At 40.4% G+C, this 16,361-nt stretch overlaps 1 protein-coding gene across 1 annotated transcript in view; it reads left to right on the top strand.

Annotated features, from left to right (window-relative positions):
* GCN1 (GCN1 activator of EIF2AK4) overlaps positions 1 to 16,361 on the top strand; it is a 92,112-nt gene that overhangs the window by 23,883 nt on the left and 51,868 nt on the right. Inside the window, exons 13-22 of the mRNA XM_077461444.1 lie at positions 3,153 to 3,251; positions 5,510 to 5,683; positions 8,472 to 8,624; positions 9,891 to 9,983; positions 10,748 to 10,823; positions 10,910 to 11,069; positions 11,153 to 11,342; positions 11,425 to 11,549; positions 15,163 to 15,341; positions 16,161 to 16,254. Of these exons, the coding sequence (XP_077317570.1) occupies positions 3,153 to 3,251; positions 5,510 to 5,683; positions 8,472 to 8,624; positions 9,891 to 9,983; positions 10,748 to 10,823; positions 10,910 to 11,069; positions 11,153 to 11,342; positions 11,425 to 11,549; positions 15,163 to 15,341; positions 16,161 to 16,254 (1,343 nt within the window). The remainder of the gene's footprint in view (positions 1 to 3,152; positions 3,252 to 5,509; positions 5,684 to 8,471; positions 8,625 to 9,890; positions 9,984 to 10,747; positions 10,824 to 10,909; positions 11,070 to 11,152; positions 11,343 to 11,424; positions 11,550 to 15,162; positions 15,342 to 16,160; positions 16,255 to 16,361) is intronic.

Here is a 16,361-nt window from a genome sequence, read left to right as displayed (position 1 = left end):
TCACTTAGTGGTGTTCCACCCCAAAAAAAAATAATTGCCTCTAAATGCCTGTTGCTAGGGGGTCCCTCGTAGTCTGCCTCCTTCAGTGCCCGGGCTCTTGAAGTCACTTCCCCTCAGTGCAGGAAGGGCTCAGCTCTGCCCCCTCCCTCTTGTCAATCATCTGGGACACATGACAGGTCCCAGATGATTGAGCGGCCAATCGCGGCATGCAGCGCCGCTCACGCATGCACAGTGGGTGCCCACAGTTACAATTACAATGCCGGCACCACCGAACAGAGGGGGAGACGAGCGGGGCTTCGATATACCCCCCCCCCCCCCCCCACATCGCTGGACCAAGATATCCATCTGTTCAGGCACCGATCGTCTGTACGATAATGGTGGTCTCTGAGGCGGGTTCGCCGCAAGGTCACCGTTATCAGCGGTGGGAGAGGTGCCACTCCCGCCTCTCACCTGTGCCCTCCGCCGATACCGATGGGTCCTTTCATGTTTTGGGTATGGAGACGAGTGAGGCTAAGATGGCCCCCAGCCGTCTCTATACCATAGCAGGGCGGAAGCGACGTCAAAATGTCACTTCCGCCCATACCTCTTTAAGGCATATTTTTTTCAAATTACTTTTTTTTTTTTTTTTTATTGCATTTAAGTCCAAATATGAGATCTGAGGACTTTTTGACCCCAGATCTAATATTTAAGAGGACCTGTCATGCTTTTTTCTATTACAAGGGATGTTTACATTCCTTGTAATAGGAATAAAAGTGATCCATTTTTTTAAACGGTGTATAAATAAAATCAAGTAAAATAAATAAGAAAAAAAAATGTTTTTTTAAAACTCTCCCCGTCCCGACGAGCTCGTGCGCAGAAGCGAACGCATATGTGAGTAGCGCCCGCATATGAAAATGGTAGACAAACCACACATGTGAGGTATCGCCGTGATCGGTAGAGCGAGAGCAATAATTCTAGCCCTAGACCTCCTCTGTAATGCAAAACATGCAACCTGTAGAATTTTTTTAAATGTCGCTTATGGAGAATTTTGAAGGTAAAAGTTTGACGCCATTCCACGAGCAGCCGCAATTTTGAAGCCTGACATGTTCGGCGTAACATTGTCTTTCACAATATAAAAAAAATGTAAAAAATTTTACTGCTCTTATTTTTATTTTTTTATTCAAAAAAGAAAGTGTGCTTGTAAGACTGCTGCGCAAATACGGTGTGAAAAAAAAGTATTGCAATGGCCGGGTGTTAGAAAAAAACAATATATAATGTATTTACATGTTTAATGTAATTTTCTAGCAAAAATATTTTTTTAAACACTGAATCTGAAAAAGAGGCCCGGTCCTTAAGTGGTTAAAGAGGAGCTCCAGACACTTTATTTTTTATTTTTTTTTATTTATTAAAAGTCATCGGCTACAAACCTAGCTGCTGACTTTTAATAAACATTTGGGTCTATTTACTAAAGCTGGAGAGTGCAAAATCAGGCTCGTTTATGCATAGGAACCAATCGGCTTCCAGGTTTTATTGCCAAAGCTTAAATGAACAAGCTGAGGTTAGAAGCTGATTGGTTTCTATGCAGAAGTGAGTTTGATTTTGCACTCTCCAGCTTTAGTAAATAAACCCCACACTCAACTGTCTCAAGATCCAGTGATATGCTCACCCGAGCCATCCCTTCTCTGTCTTCTCTCTCGGGCACCAGCTTGCCAACTGTGGGCACTCTGCTGTGACTACTTGCAGCTTCACAGCCGGATGCCCACTGCACATGTATGAGGATGCTGCACATTGTGACTGGTTCTACAGTTTTCTGGGACCTGTGACATGTCCCAGATGACTGCAGGGAGGGAAGGGGAGAGGAGAACTTCTGGTCGCATTGCCTAGGTCAGGGGTTCTCCAAACTTTCTAAACAAAGGGGCAGTTTACTATCCTTCAAACATTAGGGGGGCCGCATTGTTGCTAGTAGGAGCAAAAAATGTCCTGGCATCAGTGGGAGTAAACCATGTTCCATGATTGGTATTGGGGGGGGGAATAGTGTCTTATCATTGGTGTCAATGGGAGTAATAGTGCACCATCATTGGTGTCAATGGGAGGAATAGTGCGCCATTGTTGGTGTCTGTGGCAGAACCTGTCAGCAACATTGGGGTGAATAATGCCCCAAGAGACAGATAAAAGCAAGCAAAGGGCTGCAACCGGCCTCGGGACCGCAGTATGGAGACCACTGGCCTAGGTGATCTGAGCAGAGGTGTGACCGGGTACCTGTACCCTGGCCTCAAAAAAAGTGCCATTTGGAGTAGGGGAGGAGGCCTTCTTCTTTTGGGTGGAGCTCCACTTTATGGTCTGCTTAGTACTTGAACAAGCTAATAAGAGCATTGAACTACCCGTCGCCTAGATTGGTCTCCTTTATGAGTCTCATCAGGCATCTGATTTTGCCATTACTGCCTCTGAATAGATACTGTGTGAGGCATGGGCTCTGGTTGGCAGCTTGTAGAAAGGGTCCAGTTTTTTGTTTAGCAGCGATTTATACCTTGTGGTTTTGCAGTTTTTACTTGATTACCCACAACGATCGATTGAAAAATAATCTCATTATCTTCTCCTCATCGTATGTTGTAATAAGAAAAATATACTTGCTCTACTTTTTTTTACATGAGTTTCAAAATATACTATATTTTCTACTGTGTGGACTTTTTATACAGCAAAAGGAGCTTGGTCACAAGCATTTGGTTGAAGCAACCATTACAAAAATAACAAACCACATACTTGTTCCTGGGTTAGTGGTTCAGGTTGGGTTCACACTATTACAAATTGGATGCCGGTTCTCCACATCCAATTCGCAATAGCGGGAGATTTTGACCGTCTCTTTATGGAGCAGGTTCACACATCTCTGCTGCAGCTCCTGTGCGAATTTGCACAGGAGCCTTGTGCGTCTTTTTGGTCCGTTACAGGTCCGAATTCGGGCTGAAATCGGACCTGAAACGTTGAACGGGGGCGTACCGGACTCCTACTGTGAGCCGCACGTGAAGGTAGCTTTTTCACAGGCATTTTGAAAAATTACAAATGCTTTAAATCTAGCCAGTAAGGCAAGATCAAGGATTACTTTGTAGATTTATGTTTGACTTTCATGTCTATAAACAGAGAAGTGTATTGAATTATTTTCTCCACTCTGTTTTAAGGGATTGGCAGTCTAAGTCATCATGGAATTTCTGGACCCTCAAGCCAAGAATTAAGCAGGACTGTGTCCGAGTTGTTCATCCCATTTCTTCAGCAGGAAGGTGAGAACACTCATTTTTGTTTAACAGTATGTAAACATAATTATTATTGTATCAGAGAAAGGACTATCCTCCTTGTTAAAGGACTATTATAAGTGGCAGTAGAGACAAGTAAGCTACAAACTGATATGGAATAGTATTTACAAATCTTTATTACATCAAACATATTTAATAAAAACATTGTGGCTAGAAGCAGAGTACAATGATAATAGCCTGAGGTGTATTTTTTTTTTTTATCAGTGGGCTGAATGGTGGGAAAATAAAAACTCAGATGCCCGCATACACACAAGCAATATTAATACAGGAATCTCCCCGCTGCAGTGGCTGATCAAATGCTGGTTTTCCAGCAAGACGTTTGACAGAAACTGGTCTAACAATTGGGCTTCTGTTGAACAAAGAGCTACACACGGATCAAAGTTTGGCTGGTTCAGCACAATACGTGTATACCCATCTTAAGTCTATATCCCAATACAGCATGTCTTTATTTGTCAGGATGTTGAGCTATTGCCATGGACACTTGTGACTAATTTGCTTTTTAGCAATTATAGCTTCAGTGAAGATGCCAAAAGCCAGACACACAGACTCCATGCTAATGATAACTGTCATTTATTAATGTTAACATGATAGCACAGCTTTTCCTAACCAAGATTCCTTTAAAGGTTTCTACGGTTACATGAGCAATGAGCAGTTAATACTGACACTAATGATTTTTTTTTTTAGCTGTCTGCAAGAGGACATTTTACCCACTGACTAATAGTGTAGTGTTTTTCCCACAGACATGCACTATATAAGACGATATTCCTACTGATCAATAATATATGAAGCATTCTTTATATTGACCTCCAATGTAAGGAGCATTTTTTTTTTTTTTTACACTGGCCACCAAAGGGAGCGGGGAACTTCTTCTCCCACTGACCACTAGTAAGGGTTCCCTTCTCCCATTTTCCACTAGTTCAAGGGATGACTTTCCCCTAATGACCATCAGTGTAAGAGGGCCCTTCTCACACTGACCACCAATGTAAGTAAATCACGGCTGTCATTATGAGGGGCATTTCACTGCAGATCAATGATGTGAGAGAACCTGTGTTTCTTTTTTGCCAGTATTAGTTTTCATTTTGTTACTACCACAGATAAATGTATTGTATAGCACAGTCCTGGGTGTCAAATACGCAAAGCATGCCACATTTCTTATTCTTTACTATATTCTTATTAGTAGAATTTACTGTTCTTACTGTTCTACCTCGATTCATTGAAATAATTGAGGGAATGCGTTTGAGCTTTGTTGCCTAAAAAGACAGTGTCGGTTTGCTCAGGCAGCCACAGGATAAGGCGACAGTGTTTCTGCAAAGGGGCCTCCCGACCACCTTATACTCACCTTTCCTGTACTCCCTCATAGCGTCTTATGTATTGGCACTGAAATCATCAGTGTCCGAATGGTGGGAGAACCTAAGGGCTTGTGACCTGTAACAAAGTTTTAGTCATAAAGTTTACAGGGGCATTCTTCAAAATCATGGCAGAACTTTATTCCTTAAGACCCCTTTCACACTGAGACCGTTTTCAGGCATTTTAGTTCTAGAAATGGCGCCTGTAAAGCTCCTGAAAACTGCCTCCCATTCTCTGCAATGAGTGCTTTGACACCCGGGTGGTGTGCTTATGGGACGTTAGAAAAAGTCCTGCAAGCAGCATCTTTTGGGGCGATTTGGGAGTGCTGTATTTTGTGCTCCCAAAATGCTTCTGCCCATTGGAATAAATGGGCAGCGCTTCCAAAATGCTTTGGAAGCGCCGCCCGCAACACAGGAGTTTTAAACCCCTTCTTTGGGGTTAAAAGCACCCCGCTAGTGGCCGAAAAAGTGCTGCTAAAACGAGTGGCGCTTTAGTGTTGCCGCGGCCCCAGTGTGAAAGGGGTCTAAAGGGGAAACGATAATGTATTTTAACATACTGCTGATGAGTGAGTCAGTGGGCTTTACATTCATCAATGAGACAAACCTAGAGCTGAAAATATGTGAAAAGAAGCCAAATCTTTACCTGTTGACTCAAACTGAAAGCAAAATATTAAAATGCCGTATTTCATATTCAACTGCCTAAAATGTTTTAAAAAGGTATTTTTTTAATTTATTTTTTTGTGTCCTGACCAAAATCGTGTACGAAACCACTTAACGTTGCTCTTAAGATTTGTTTCTAAATGTTCCATGGCTTCACAGTGCTTTCACGTAGTGTACTATGGATTGTATTGATACATTTGCCTTCCTTTTTTATTTTAGTTCATGAAGGAACTCTTGTTCATGCTGTGGCTGTGCTTACTCAATGGTGTCAAAAGTTCACTACAGAGGTCCCCAAGAAGCTAATAGAATGGTTTCAGAAAGCTGCTTCTCTAAAGACCAGCACTTCAGGTGTTAGGCATTCATATTTCCAGTGTATGTTGGTGTCATTTAGAGGTGAGTGTTTGTTGTTTTTTTTTAAACTGTATTATATTTCTAACTATCTTTTCATTGGGGTCGAGGCTTTGTCATGACCATTAACTAGATAATGTCACCCGTAAAATACACCTGTCATCCCAGAAATATAAAGGATCCTTTTCAGACCTGTCGTTCTGTGAATTCTGGCTGTCATGTTGATGCTGTCACATTTTCTGGGTCACTGATTTGAAACAAGTACAAAGATATTAAATTCTGACTTTTATTTGCATTGTGCTTGTCCCGTGTGTGTGAAACCAGACACAGGCAGGCAACTAGCAATTTCAGAATGAATTATCCATGGCAACCACCTTCTATTTTTCCTGTGTAGGTGTACTTTAACCGATTCTGCACCGAAAGATTTTACCCCCTTCCAGACCCGAGGACTTTTTGCGATTCGGCACTCCGTTGCTTTAACTGGCAGTTGCGTGGTAATGCAACGTTGCACCCAAATAAAATGTACGTCCTTTTTTCCCACAAATAGAGCTTTCTTTTGGTGGTACTTGATCACCTCTGCAGTTTTTTTTTCTTTTTTGAGCTATAAACAAAAGGTGACAATTTTTGAAAAAAAAGTATCACTTTTTGCTATAATAGATATTCCCCCAAAAATATATATAAAAATATATTTTTTTCCTCAGTTTAGGCCGATTATGTATTCTGCATATTTTTGGTAAAAAAAAATCGCAATAAGCGTATATTGATTGGTTTGCGCAAAAGTTGTAGCATCTACAAAATAGGGGATAGTTTTATGGCATTTTTATTTTTAATTTTTTTTATTAGTAATGGCGGCGATCTGCGATTTTGTTTAGGACTGCGACATTATGGCGGATACATCGGACAATTTTGACACGATTTTGGGACCATTGTCATTTATACAGCAATCAGTGCTATAAAAATGCATTGATTACTGTGTAAGTGACACTGGCAATGAATGGGTTAACCACTAGGGGGTGATGAAGAGGTTAAGTGTGTCCTAGGGAGTGATTCTAACTGTGGGGGGGTGGGCTTCAAGTCGCATGACAACGATCACCGATCCCGATGACAGGGAGCGGTGATCTGTCATGACACTAGCTGGAACGGGGTGTTTACATAGGCACTTCCCCGTTCTGAGGCGCTGGTCCCACGGTCACGCTGTACGCGTCAGGCGCGCGCGCCTGCTATTCCCGGCTCTTAAAGGGGACATACAGGTACGCCCATTTGCCCACTGCTGCCATTGTGCCGATGTATATTGGTGTGCAGCAAGGGGTTAAAGTGACTGCACATACCTAAAGCAGCTTTTCATTGCCCTTGCCATAGCAAAATTCTGCGGTTATTCCAACTCCCCTGCCTCTCCTCTACATTTCTGTTGACTCATCGCGGTAGGAAGGTGCAAGTAGCTCCATCACCACTAGAAAGTTCTTGAGCTTTGCTCAATGGGATAGGCCCTGCATTTCGGTGTAGAAAGGGAAAGTAAAAGCTGCCACAGGTATGTACCATAAGGTGCCTGTGCTTTTATATCTGCTAGTGGTATTTCTTTTCTTTTTTGAAAATTACTTTAAAAGCACATTTTGCTAATTTTTCCCCCGGCACTAAATAGGACAAGTTTTCTTATATGGAAAAGGGAACCTCATTATAGATTGAGCAATATTTTATGTCAGGGAACAGTTCGGTCTCTATTAAACCTATTTCCTAGACAGTGTCCATCTTTCGTGCACATGTTGGAACACCGGCAGTTACTCTCATTTTGGTATTCTATTCGTTCGAGTAAGTCCCTGGGTAGAGATTTAACTCAACTTGAAATTCTTTTGACACAAGATCAAAAACCAAAACACGTTTTATCAGCGCTCTACAAGATGTTGATAATTAAAAATCATCCGGAGCCCCCAGAATATATAAATGGTCTAATGAGATTAATGTTCAAATTGAGGTTGGGGAATGGGAGAAGGCATTTAAGCTATCACATTGTCTATCACCGACAATTAAAGCACAAGAGACAAATTACAAGTTGCTCTCAAGATGGTATTGGAGCCCAGTGACACTACATCGTATATATCCAGAAAAACCGGATATATGTTGGCGGTGCCATACAGAGAGGGGCTCACTGCTCCATATTTGGTGGAAATGCCCCCTATTTTTTTGTTTCTGGGAAAAGGTTATGCAACTATACACATTAGTTACTGGGGAGATAATCCCAAATACGCCGCAAATTACCCTTCTCTCTATGTTACCAGGAACATATAAAAATATCAAAAAGAAGCTTCTTGGGCACTGGTTGACTGCAGCAAGAACGGTGATACCGCGTCACTGGCAATCAACTCAGTCTCCTTCGATAAACGAATGGGCCTTAGAAATGGATAATATAGAGAGGATTGAGATATTTATAGCACAAGAATTAGATTCGTATGAAAGGTGCCTCCTGGTTTGGAACCCATGGAGGCAGTATAGGAAATTGGTAAAAGCTGAAGGTAGAAGGAGGAAAGTAATGGTAGGAAAGACTATGCTGGAGGAGAGAAAAGGGGAAGGGATAGAGGGGAGAGGGGAGGGGGGAGGTGGGGCCCCCATCTCCCTGTGTTTTTTTTTTTTTGTTTTTTTTCTTTTCTTTTCTTCCTTTCTTCTTTCTTTTTCCTATGCGTGTTAAAGTACTTATGATATGTATTCACTATGTATGCAAGTAATGTATATGTTTGAAATTGTTTAAATATGTGTAATGCTTTACAATAACTTGAAATAAAATTAGAATTGACAAAAACAAAAGCACATTTTGAAAATATTCCTGTTCTTTATACCTCAGGTGATACATTGGGCCAAGCTCTAGGGCTCTTGCCTCTTTTGATCCAGACTGTGGAGAAGGCTGCATCACAAACCGCACAGATATCGTTTTTAACAGAAGCTCTTGCTGCTGCTGTCCTTGTGTGCAGATTGTCTATCATTGAAACACAAATTGGTAAGGTTCCACATATATCATGCATAAAGCTCTGTACTACTGCTTGATGTGTCTGTATAGAAAGTAGTCAGTGATAAAATAAAATGTGTTCAATGGTGGCAAAGACCGAACAAAGGACCTTTGCCATATCATTTGGATTTTTGGCGGGCGGTACAGCTGAGACACTTCTTAAATACTTTAATCCCACCAAGTAGGTATGAGCGCACTTTAACAATCTTTGAGGGATATTGTAACGGAAGCGGTGTACTGTATCAAAGTCTCTAAAATGTACGCTCTGCTGGTTGCACCCTCGGAGGACTTTAGGTTGCCCTTTTTAGGGTGTGGGAGAGAGATTTGGAAAAAAAACTTTATGGAAGAGCAGTGTACTAATATAATAAATAATACATTTGAGTCGTCAAACTGCATAAGAATGCAGGAGACAAATTTTAAGATTCTATCTCGGTGGTATTGCACCCCGGCATTTCTAAATAGATGCTACCCAGAGGTAGAGGAGGAGAGTATATTTACAAAAAAAAAAGAGGTAAGAGAGTGCTATACACTTCAGGAATATATAGATCGAATCCCCCAGGATGGAGTCTGAGATATACTTTGATTAAGGGTGAGAGATGACTTCTGCCTTGATGTAATGGGGGGATTATAATTCTAATAAAATAGTTGATCTTGTTGTATTTAGAGTGCATGGTCGTGGTCTTGGAAGAAAATTAATTTATATGTATATTAGATTAGCATATAGGCATGCATAATATGTTATATTTGATGTGGATAAAATATTAAATGGGGGGGAAAAAAAGTGTTCACTTAATGGACAACTTTTTTTGGTCATACTTCTCTTTTGGATTACAGAGGTGTTTGCCACCTGTGACCCAGAATCAGCCAACTGTGGGCTAAAGCCCACTGTTGGCTGACATCAGAGCTTCTCCAAGGATCCCGACCATATTGTTGAGATCCACCCAAATGCTTAAACGGCACAAGGCTGAGAGCCATGGCCAGCTGCTTCCACCCCCCCCCCCAGCCTGCTGGAGGGGCATAGCAGAGAGCGGTGACTGTCAGTCACCACTTTCTGTTCAGAGCCAACCGAAAACTGAATGATCAGCAGTCATGTGATTGCTCAGTTGCTGAGACGGTGGTGGGCAGCTGCAATATTAGACTGATGCTGCTGCAGCAAGATGAGTATAGTTTGTGTTTTTTTTTTTTTCGTTTCCCATATGTCTCTTTTAAGTTGCAGGCTGACTTTATTATTATTAATTTTTTATTTATTTTTTACAGAAAGCAAGCTAAACAACTTTTGGCAACTGCTGTCCGATGAGAAGAAGCAGATTTTCACTTCTGACAAATTTCTTTCCTCAACAAGTGAAGAATGTAAGTGAACTTGAATTTTGCCTTCATATATGAACATATGCTGCCATTAAGTTACTTTTGCCATGCTTTTGGCTGCTGCTTTCATAGATTTTCCTTCACTTCCTGTCCTGCAGACACAACGGAAAATTAGAGAAAATCTCTCCAGCGTGAACAAAATTGAATCTTACACAGTTATTAGCATGAGCAAGCAAAATGTTGCCTTTGCATACGTTTTAACTTTTTGGCTGTGACGCCAATGTAACTTCTACATTGTGTGGAGGACCTGCACAGCTCTATCTCCCTTTAAAAATAATTTGTATGCATCTAATGCTTTGAGTTCATGGGCTCTCAGGACCTTTAAGATCTACTATGCCATGGACTTGGGGTGCCTGACATTGGACAGTTGAAGCAGCTTAGTACAATTAAAATGCTGACTGTTCACATATAAAGGATAATTCCACTATGCGCCATTTGCATCAAAACAGGCATTTTACATAACTTTAATGCCATTTCTAAAAAACAACAATCTCTTTTTAGTGGACAAAATTAAGCTTTTCCCAACAGTTAGAACTTTTTTTCGAATGATTTAAAGGCAAGCCTTATTTGGATTTACTCTATAGCTTGATGTGTGTATAATACGCCTTTTTAAAGATTTGCTTGCATATATTTCTCCTGTGATTCTAAATGTTAAAATAATTTGATATCATAATATTTAACTATTTTTACCCATGTAGTAATTTATATTTTTAATTTGTGATTAAAAAAAAAAAATTATTTATTTTTAGCCCTTTTAACCTTGCTACAACTATGTGAGAGACTCTTACTTGACCACATCCATAGGCTGCCAGACAACCGGACTCAGTAAGTCTTTGATTTTTGTGAGAGTTGTGTCTCATAGTATAAAAGGATCAGAAATATTTATTGGCCCTGTGTTTTTTTTCTTTCAGGCCATACTATCACTCTTTGATTACTGTTCTGCTCACTCGCTCATGGAAAGTACGTAGGCAGTGTCAACAAACCATCAGAAAGCTGCTGGCATCTCTTGGTGGCACTAAGCTTTTGTATGGCCTTTTGACAGAACTTAGAACTGTGCTAAATTCAAACAAGGTAGGTGTAGTAAAAAAAGGATAATCTTTTATAATATCTGATGGTGCCATTTGACTCTTGGGATGATGTTTGTTTTTATACAGTTGCTATTAATGGATAGCGCACTAACTGAATCTGAAGAATTGACAGAGCAAGGAAAGCCCCATATATCTCCAAGAATCATACAAGAGGCAATCTCTGTCCTCACTTGTGTTCCAGGGATAGAAACTGACTCAGTGGAAGCAGAAAATCTTGCCCAGGAGCTTCTAGTATTAGCAAACCACCCTTTAGTTGGTAAGTTGTGTAGAGGATCTGTGGGAAAATATAAGCATGACAGTTCTGCTTTTCTCAGTTTAATTTTTCTCTTCTGGGACAGCATCTACATATCCAGACCTTTGGGTAGACCTTCTGCACAAAATGAAGCTTGACCCTGCTGAGTTCATTAATAAGCACTTTGATGATTTTTTACCAGTAATCATGTCTAATTCATCTAACGATCAAGTAAGTGGACCTTTAGAATCCAGAAATACTGTATACGTATTAGATACCCTCTCTTACACTGTTACCACCATTATCTAACCTGTTTCTGTTCATGGTGCACATAGCTAGTATATATAGAAATACAATGGCGGATATTTACTAAAACCTGAGCCCTCAGAATCTGTTGCAACTGTGCAAAGTAGCCAGTGTCTAGCTTCAGCTTGTTCAATTAAGGTTTGACAATAAAACCTGGAAACTGGTTTCTATACAGAGCTGCACCACATTTTGCACACTCCCAGGTGGAGTAAATTTCCTGCAATGTGTCCATCAGTTCTGTAGAAATCACTGAAAGTATTGACAGGCTAAATGCAAAATGTTTAGGCCAAGAGTGTTCAACCTGTGGTCCTCCAGCTGTTGTGGAACTAGAAGTCCCATGAGGCATTGCAACCCGCTGACCATTGGTGGCATGACACCCAAAGTCAGCAGCATGATGGGACTTGTAGTTCCATAACAGCTGGATGTATATGTGTGTGTGTGTGTGTGTGTGTGTGTGTGTGTATATATATGTATGTGTATATATATATATATATATATATATATATATATATATATATATATATATATATAATATATTTTTGCCCACTATTTGGGTTATGGTCTCTTAAGGGGGATGGTTTGAAACATTATTTAGGGGTTCTCCTCCATATTGGTTGAGGGGTTCCATGGTTCATAGTCCAGTCATAAAATAGAAGACTGATTTTCAGAACTTTCAAAAACCCTGTTAAGGAAGGGACGAATGTGACGGACCCTTTATTTCTGTGGCAGAAATTGATAGACCATTTTGTTTGCCAACAATAAGCTTTTTTTCTTTTTTTTTTTTTTTTTTAAATGAAGACTGCCGAGGAGTTCATAACTTTATTGAAACTCAGCAGTCTCAGGCAGCGCAGCTAGAGGCACAACACACCCAGGTGACTGCTAAAGATGATTATCTGAAGGGGTTGTTGCCTTGAGCAACCCTGTGAAGGTGCCATTTCTTGCAAAACCTGACTCCCCATAATGACGTGGAGGCTTTCCTGAGCATGTTTTGAGCGCACGGCTGAGAGGAAGGGACCAGCCTAATTGCCCTCTTTCTGTCAGTGGAACCGCAGAAGGTCTGCTATGACCTGCTGGTGGCTGACACCAAGGACTATAAAAAAAAAAACTCAAGGGAGATCTTTGCTCGCCTTGGGGTGACTGTTAGTCCGGGCACATAGAATCTACTTAAAAACAAATATAGGTCATGCTGTTCAATCATATAAAACACATAAGATGATTCGAACAGTCCACAAATAATGTGACATCGATGTGAAAATTTATGAAAATCAGTCCACAAGTGATGTGAAAGTAACTCTTAGTAATGATCTCCACCAAAGTTATTTAAATATCAGTGCCTCCACCAACAGCTAAAAGGCTCACTTACCAGCTCCAGTTGATCCATCATTACAAGGAATCGTTAGTGCTTGTGGCCTTAGCCCAGCCAAGGCCTTTCTCCAGGTCCAGATGGTCTTCCAACAAATTCACCCCTTGGTTCCCGTATAGGATATGGTGATATCTTTTGGAGGGATAGAGAAGAAATGTTCGGACCCCACTCACCCAGAGTCACACAGACTCACAAGCACACAGGATAACCAGATGGTTCCTGGCATTACAGCAGTTCAAGTTCATGGTAGAACACAGGCCTGGAAAACACCAAACGCAGGTGCCCTTTTTAGGGTACCTTGTATGGTGTCCCACAATGCCTCAGACACATCCACATTGAGGGGTGGGACGAGATGCATAAAGGATGGCTGGTATATTTCCCCACTATTTTGGTTGTGGTCCCTTTTTTAAGTGAGACAGTTTGAAGACCTTGTGTAATTGGGGTTCTCAGCCATGCAGGGTGAGGGGTTCTGGGGTAGTCCAGTCATAGTGGAGACTTTCAGTACTTTCTGGTATGCTAAGTCCTCCTTTGGGACCTGGAATTCAAAGATTCCAAGAGACCTTTGGGTGGGAAAGAACCATTCAAACCTTGATAACAGGGACTTTGGTCCAGATGGGGTTAACTCCTCTGCAAGGGAGTCCAGAAAAGGAGAGCAAATGGCCAAGATCGGTCTGAGTTGGAGTAGAGCAGAACACAGCTGAGGGAGGGGAGCAGTGTGAGCTAGCTTGCAGCTAAGGCACAATTGCTTTACTGTGGAGACCTCCTCTTTGGGACCCCCAAGGTAGATGGGAAATTTCAAAAACCCTGTTAAGAGATGATTGGGACTGGCAGTGAGCTGAGTCTTAATTTCTGTGCCAGAAATTGATGTACTGTTTTGTTTACTTAGTATAAGCTGTTTTCTTTTTTTTCTGTCTGCCTGTTAAGTACTGTTTGCTTTTACCAATCTACTTGGTTGATTATCTTGGGCTCCTCAAGATTAATGTGTGTATAAAATATATAGTACTAGAAAATGCATTTCCTGGAGAAAATGCGTGGGAATGGTGAATACCATCAAAACTGCCCCATCATATTGCTCTATTATAAATCAGTACATGGTGTCTGTGCTCTCCCCCGGGCTCTGTAATCTGAGATGCTCCAGCTGCCTCCCCCCACTGCCCATCACTGTGTATAAGAAGCTTTGGTAACCATTTAAACAAAACCGACAACAAAAGCCTGGATGCCCTAAATTTAATGAAATTTTCTGAAATAATCACTAAACTTAAACAGCTTTTTCACAAAAACTGTAAAAGTTATCAAACTGAAAAGATATAGCCAGGTAGCTGAATATTTTGTGAACATTTTAAAGTTTGTTTGGCGTCTGTAGGTGAAAGTATAAAGGAGCTGAAACTTTTGGGAGCGGAAGAAGATTTTAAGGATTTTAAGCATGCTCTCATTGACTTCAATGTTAAAAAAAAAAAAAAATGTGTTAAAAAGCTTAATATTTTAAAAAGTATAAATAGTAGAAAAAAAAGTTGAAGTTCACACATCAGCTGAAAGAGCAGAACATTTTAAAAGTTGAATGGCTTTAAAAGCTGAAAGTATGCAGAAGTTACGCAGAGCCAAAAACCGTACGGAATAGTAAAAAGATGATGATGATTAATAAATCGAATAACAATAGTGGGACTGCTAAAGCATTCCCACTAAGTAGACTGTTAACAGAAAATTTACAAGACAGCAGAAAATGAACTTAGAGGCCAGGTTTCCCAAAAAATTAAGTCTGCAGCTACAAAAACTGTAGTGGCTGACTTTTAATAAACCGACACCTGTCCAGGCATCTAATGAAGTCCTCAACCAGTCTGGTTCTTCACCGGACTTGGGGTCCGCAGGCATGTTGACTGTGGGAAGCCGGCTTCGACTCTTTGCAACTTCACACTGCAAGCCGTGTTGTCAGCCCCCCCCCCCCCCAAAAAAAACAAAAAAAAAATAATATATATATATTTATTTTCAAAATATGGCAAAGAGAGGGCAAGAAGGGGGAAAAAAAGCGAAACTTCTCCTTTTGGGTGATGTCCTAAAATTTTAAAACTTCTCCTTTTGGGTGATGTCATAGCATTTTATTGAAAATTGAACAGGTAAAATGCTTATGCAATACCCACGCCATGTAAGAAGATATAAATGATATTATGTTTATTTTAGGCTGTCTTGAATGCAGCTGGTACTTTGGCTCGAATATCTTCACACAAGGTTCTTCCTCAATTAGTCGGAATCATAACTGAATCTCTGCAGAATCCAGCTTTGTTTCAAGTCACCAGAGAAGAATATGCCATTATGCAAACTCCTGAGGGGGAGTTGTATGACAAATCTATCTTGCAAAGGTAAATACCCCTGGGACAGAAATAGATTTTGTTAAAGGGGAAGAGTAAATATTGATATTTACAGTGGTCTTGTAATAGACTTTTATTGCATTTTATTTGCATGCATCTAAACTAAGATCAGAAATGTGTAATGTATTGCAGCTTGTCAGTTCTTGGATGTGGTGGCTACTTTAGTTTTATTTTCTTAGGCTATTTCCTTTATTTTCACCTGGTGATCCTGCCAGAAACTCAGTTCCTTTCCTATAGTGACAAAGCTAATTCACTGCTGTATCTGTGGAGGAGTAGCATTTTCTCCCTAGGACAGATTAGGACTACAGAACTCCCCACTTCTTTCCCCATAATATAAGGGGGTGTTCCGTAGTCCACAAAGATGAACTCTGCAGCACCAATAGCAATGCTTTTAGTGCAGTAAAGGTGGAGACCACAGAAAGTTATAGATTACTGCATTTCTGGTAGAATCAATGGGTAAATATTGCATGTTTGCAAATGCTGCTTCTGCAAGTTACAGCTGCAGAGCCTGGAAGGTCAAAGCTAACAATAAGTCTGCCATGTAGATTACTAAGATATTTAGCATCCCTAACAGCCCTCTCGATGTAGTAAGATGGCTAAACTGAATCAATCTAAAATAAAGTTTTTTTTTTTTTTTTGAATTGTTAAGGTTTCCATACAGTTAAATTATTAAAAAAAACATACAGGCAATTATGTTCAGTGTTCATAATTAAAGTGCTGGATAGAAGTAACATGTAAAAGGAAAACACATTGCATATACAAATTCTTACTATTTTATCGTGTTAGTGACTGACTGTTTTTCCTTTCCAGTGCCCATCAAGATAGTTTAAAAAAAGCCAATATGAAGAGGGAGAATAAGGCCTATTCTTTCAAGGAGCAGATCATCGAATTGGAACTCAAAGAGGTTTTGTTTTTGTTTTATTTGCTTAGTCTTCTAACCAAGCAATGTGTGTGTTGGCTTCTCTTTTTTTTGTACATCATTAGGAAATTATGTAAATCTTATGCAGGCTC

The sequence above is a fragment of the Lithobates pipiens genome, unplaced genomic scaffold (assembly GCF_037356315.1).
Source record: "Lithobates pipiens isolate NorthernLeopardFrog02 unplaced genomic scaffold, aLitPip1_a1.2 Scaffold_3, whole genome shotgun sequence".
Classification (NCBI taxonomy): domain Eukaryota; kingdom Metazoa; phylum Chordata; class Amphibia; order Anura; family Ranidae; genus Lithobates; species Lithobates pipiens.
The sequence above is the reverse complement of the archived record's forward strand: the minus strand, read 5'-3'. Positions and strand labels throughout refer to the sequence as shown.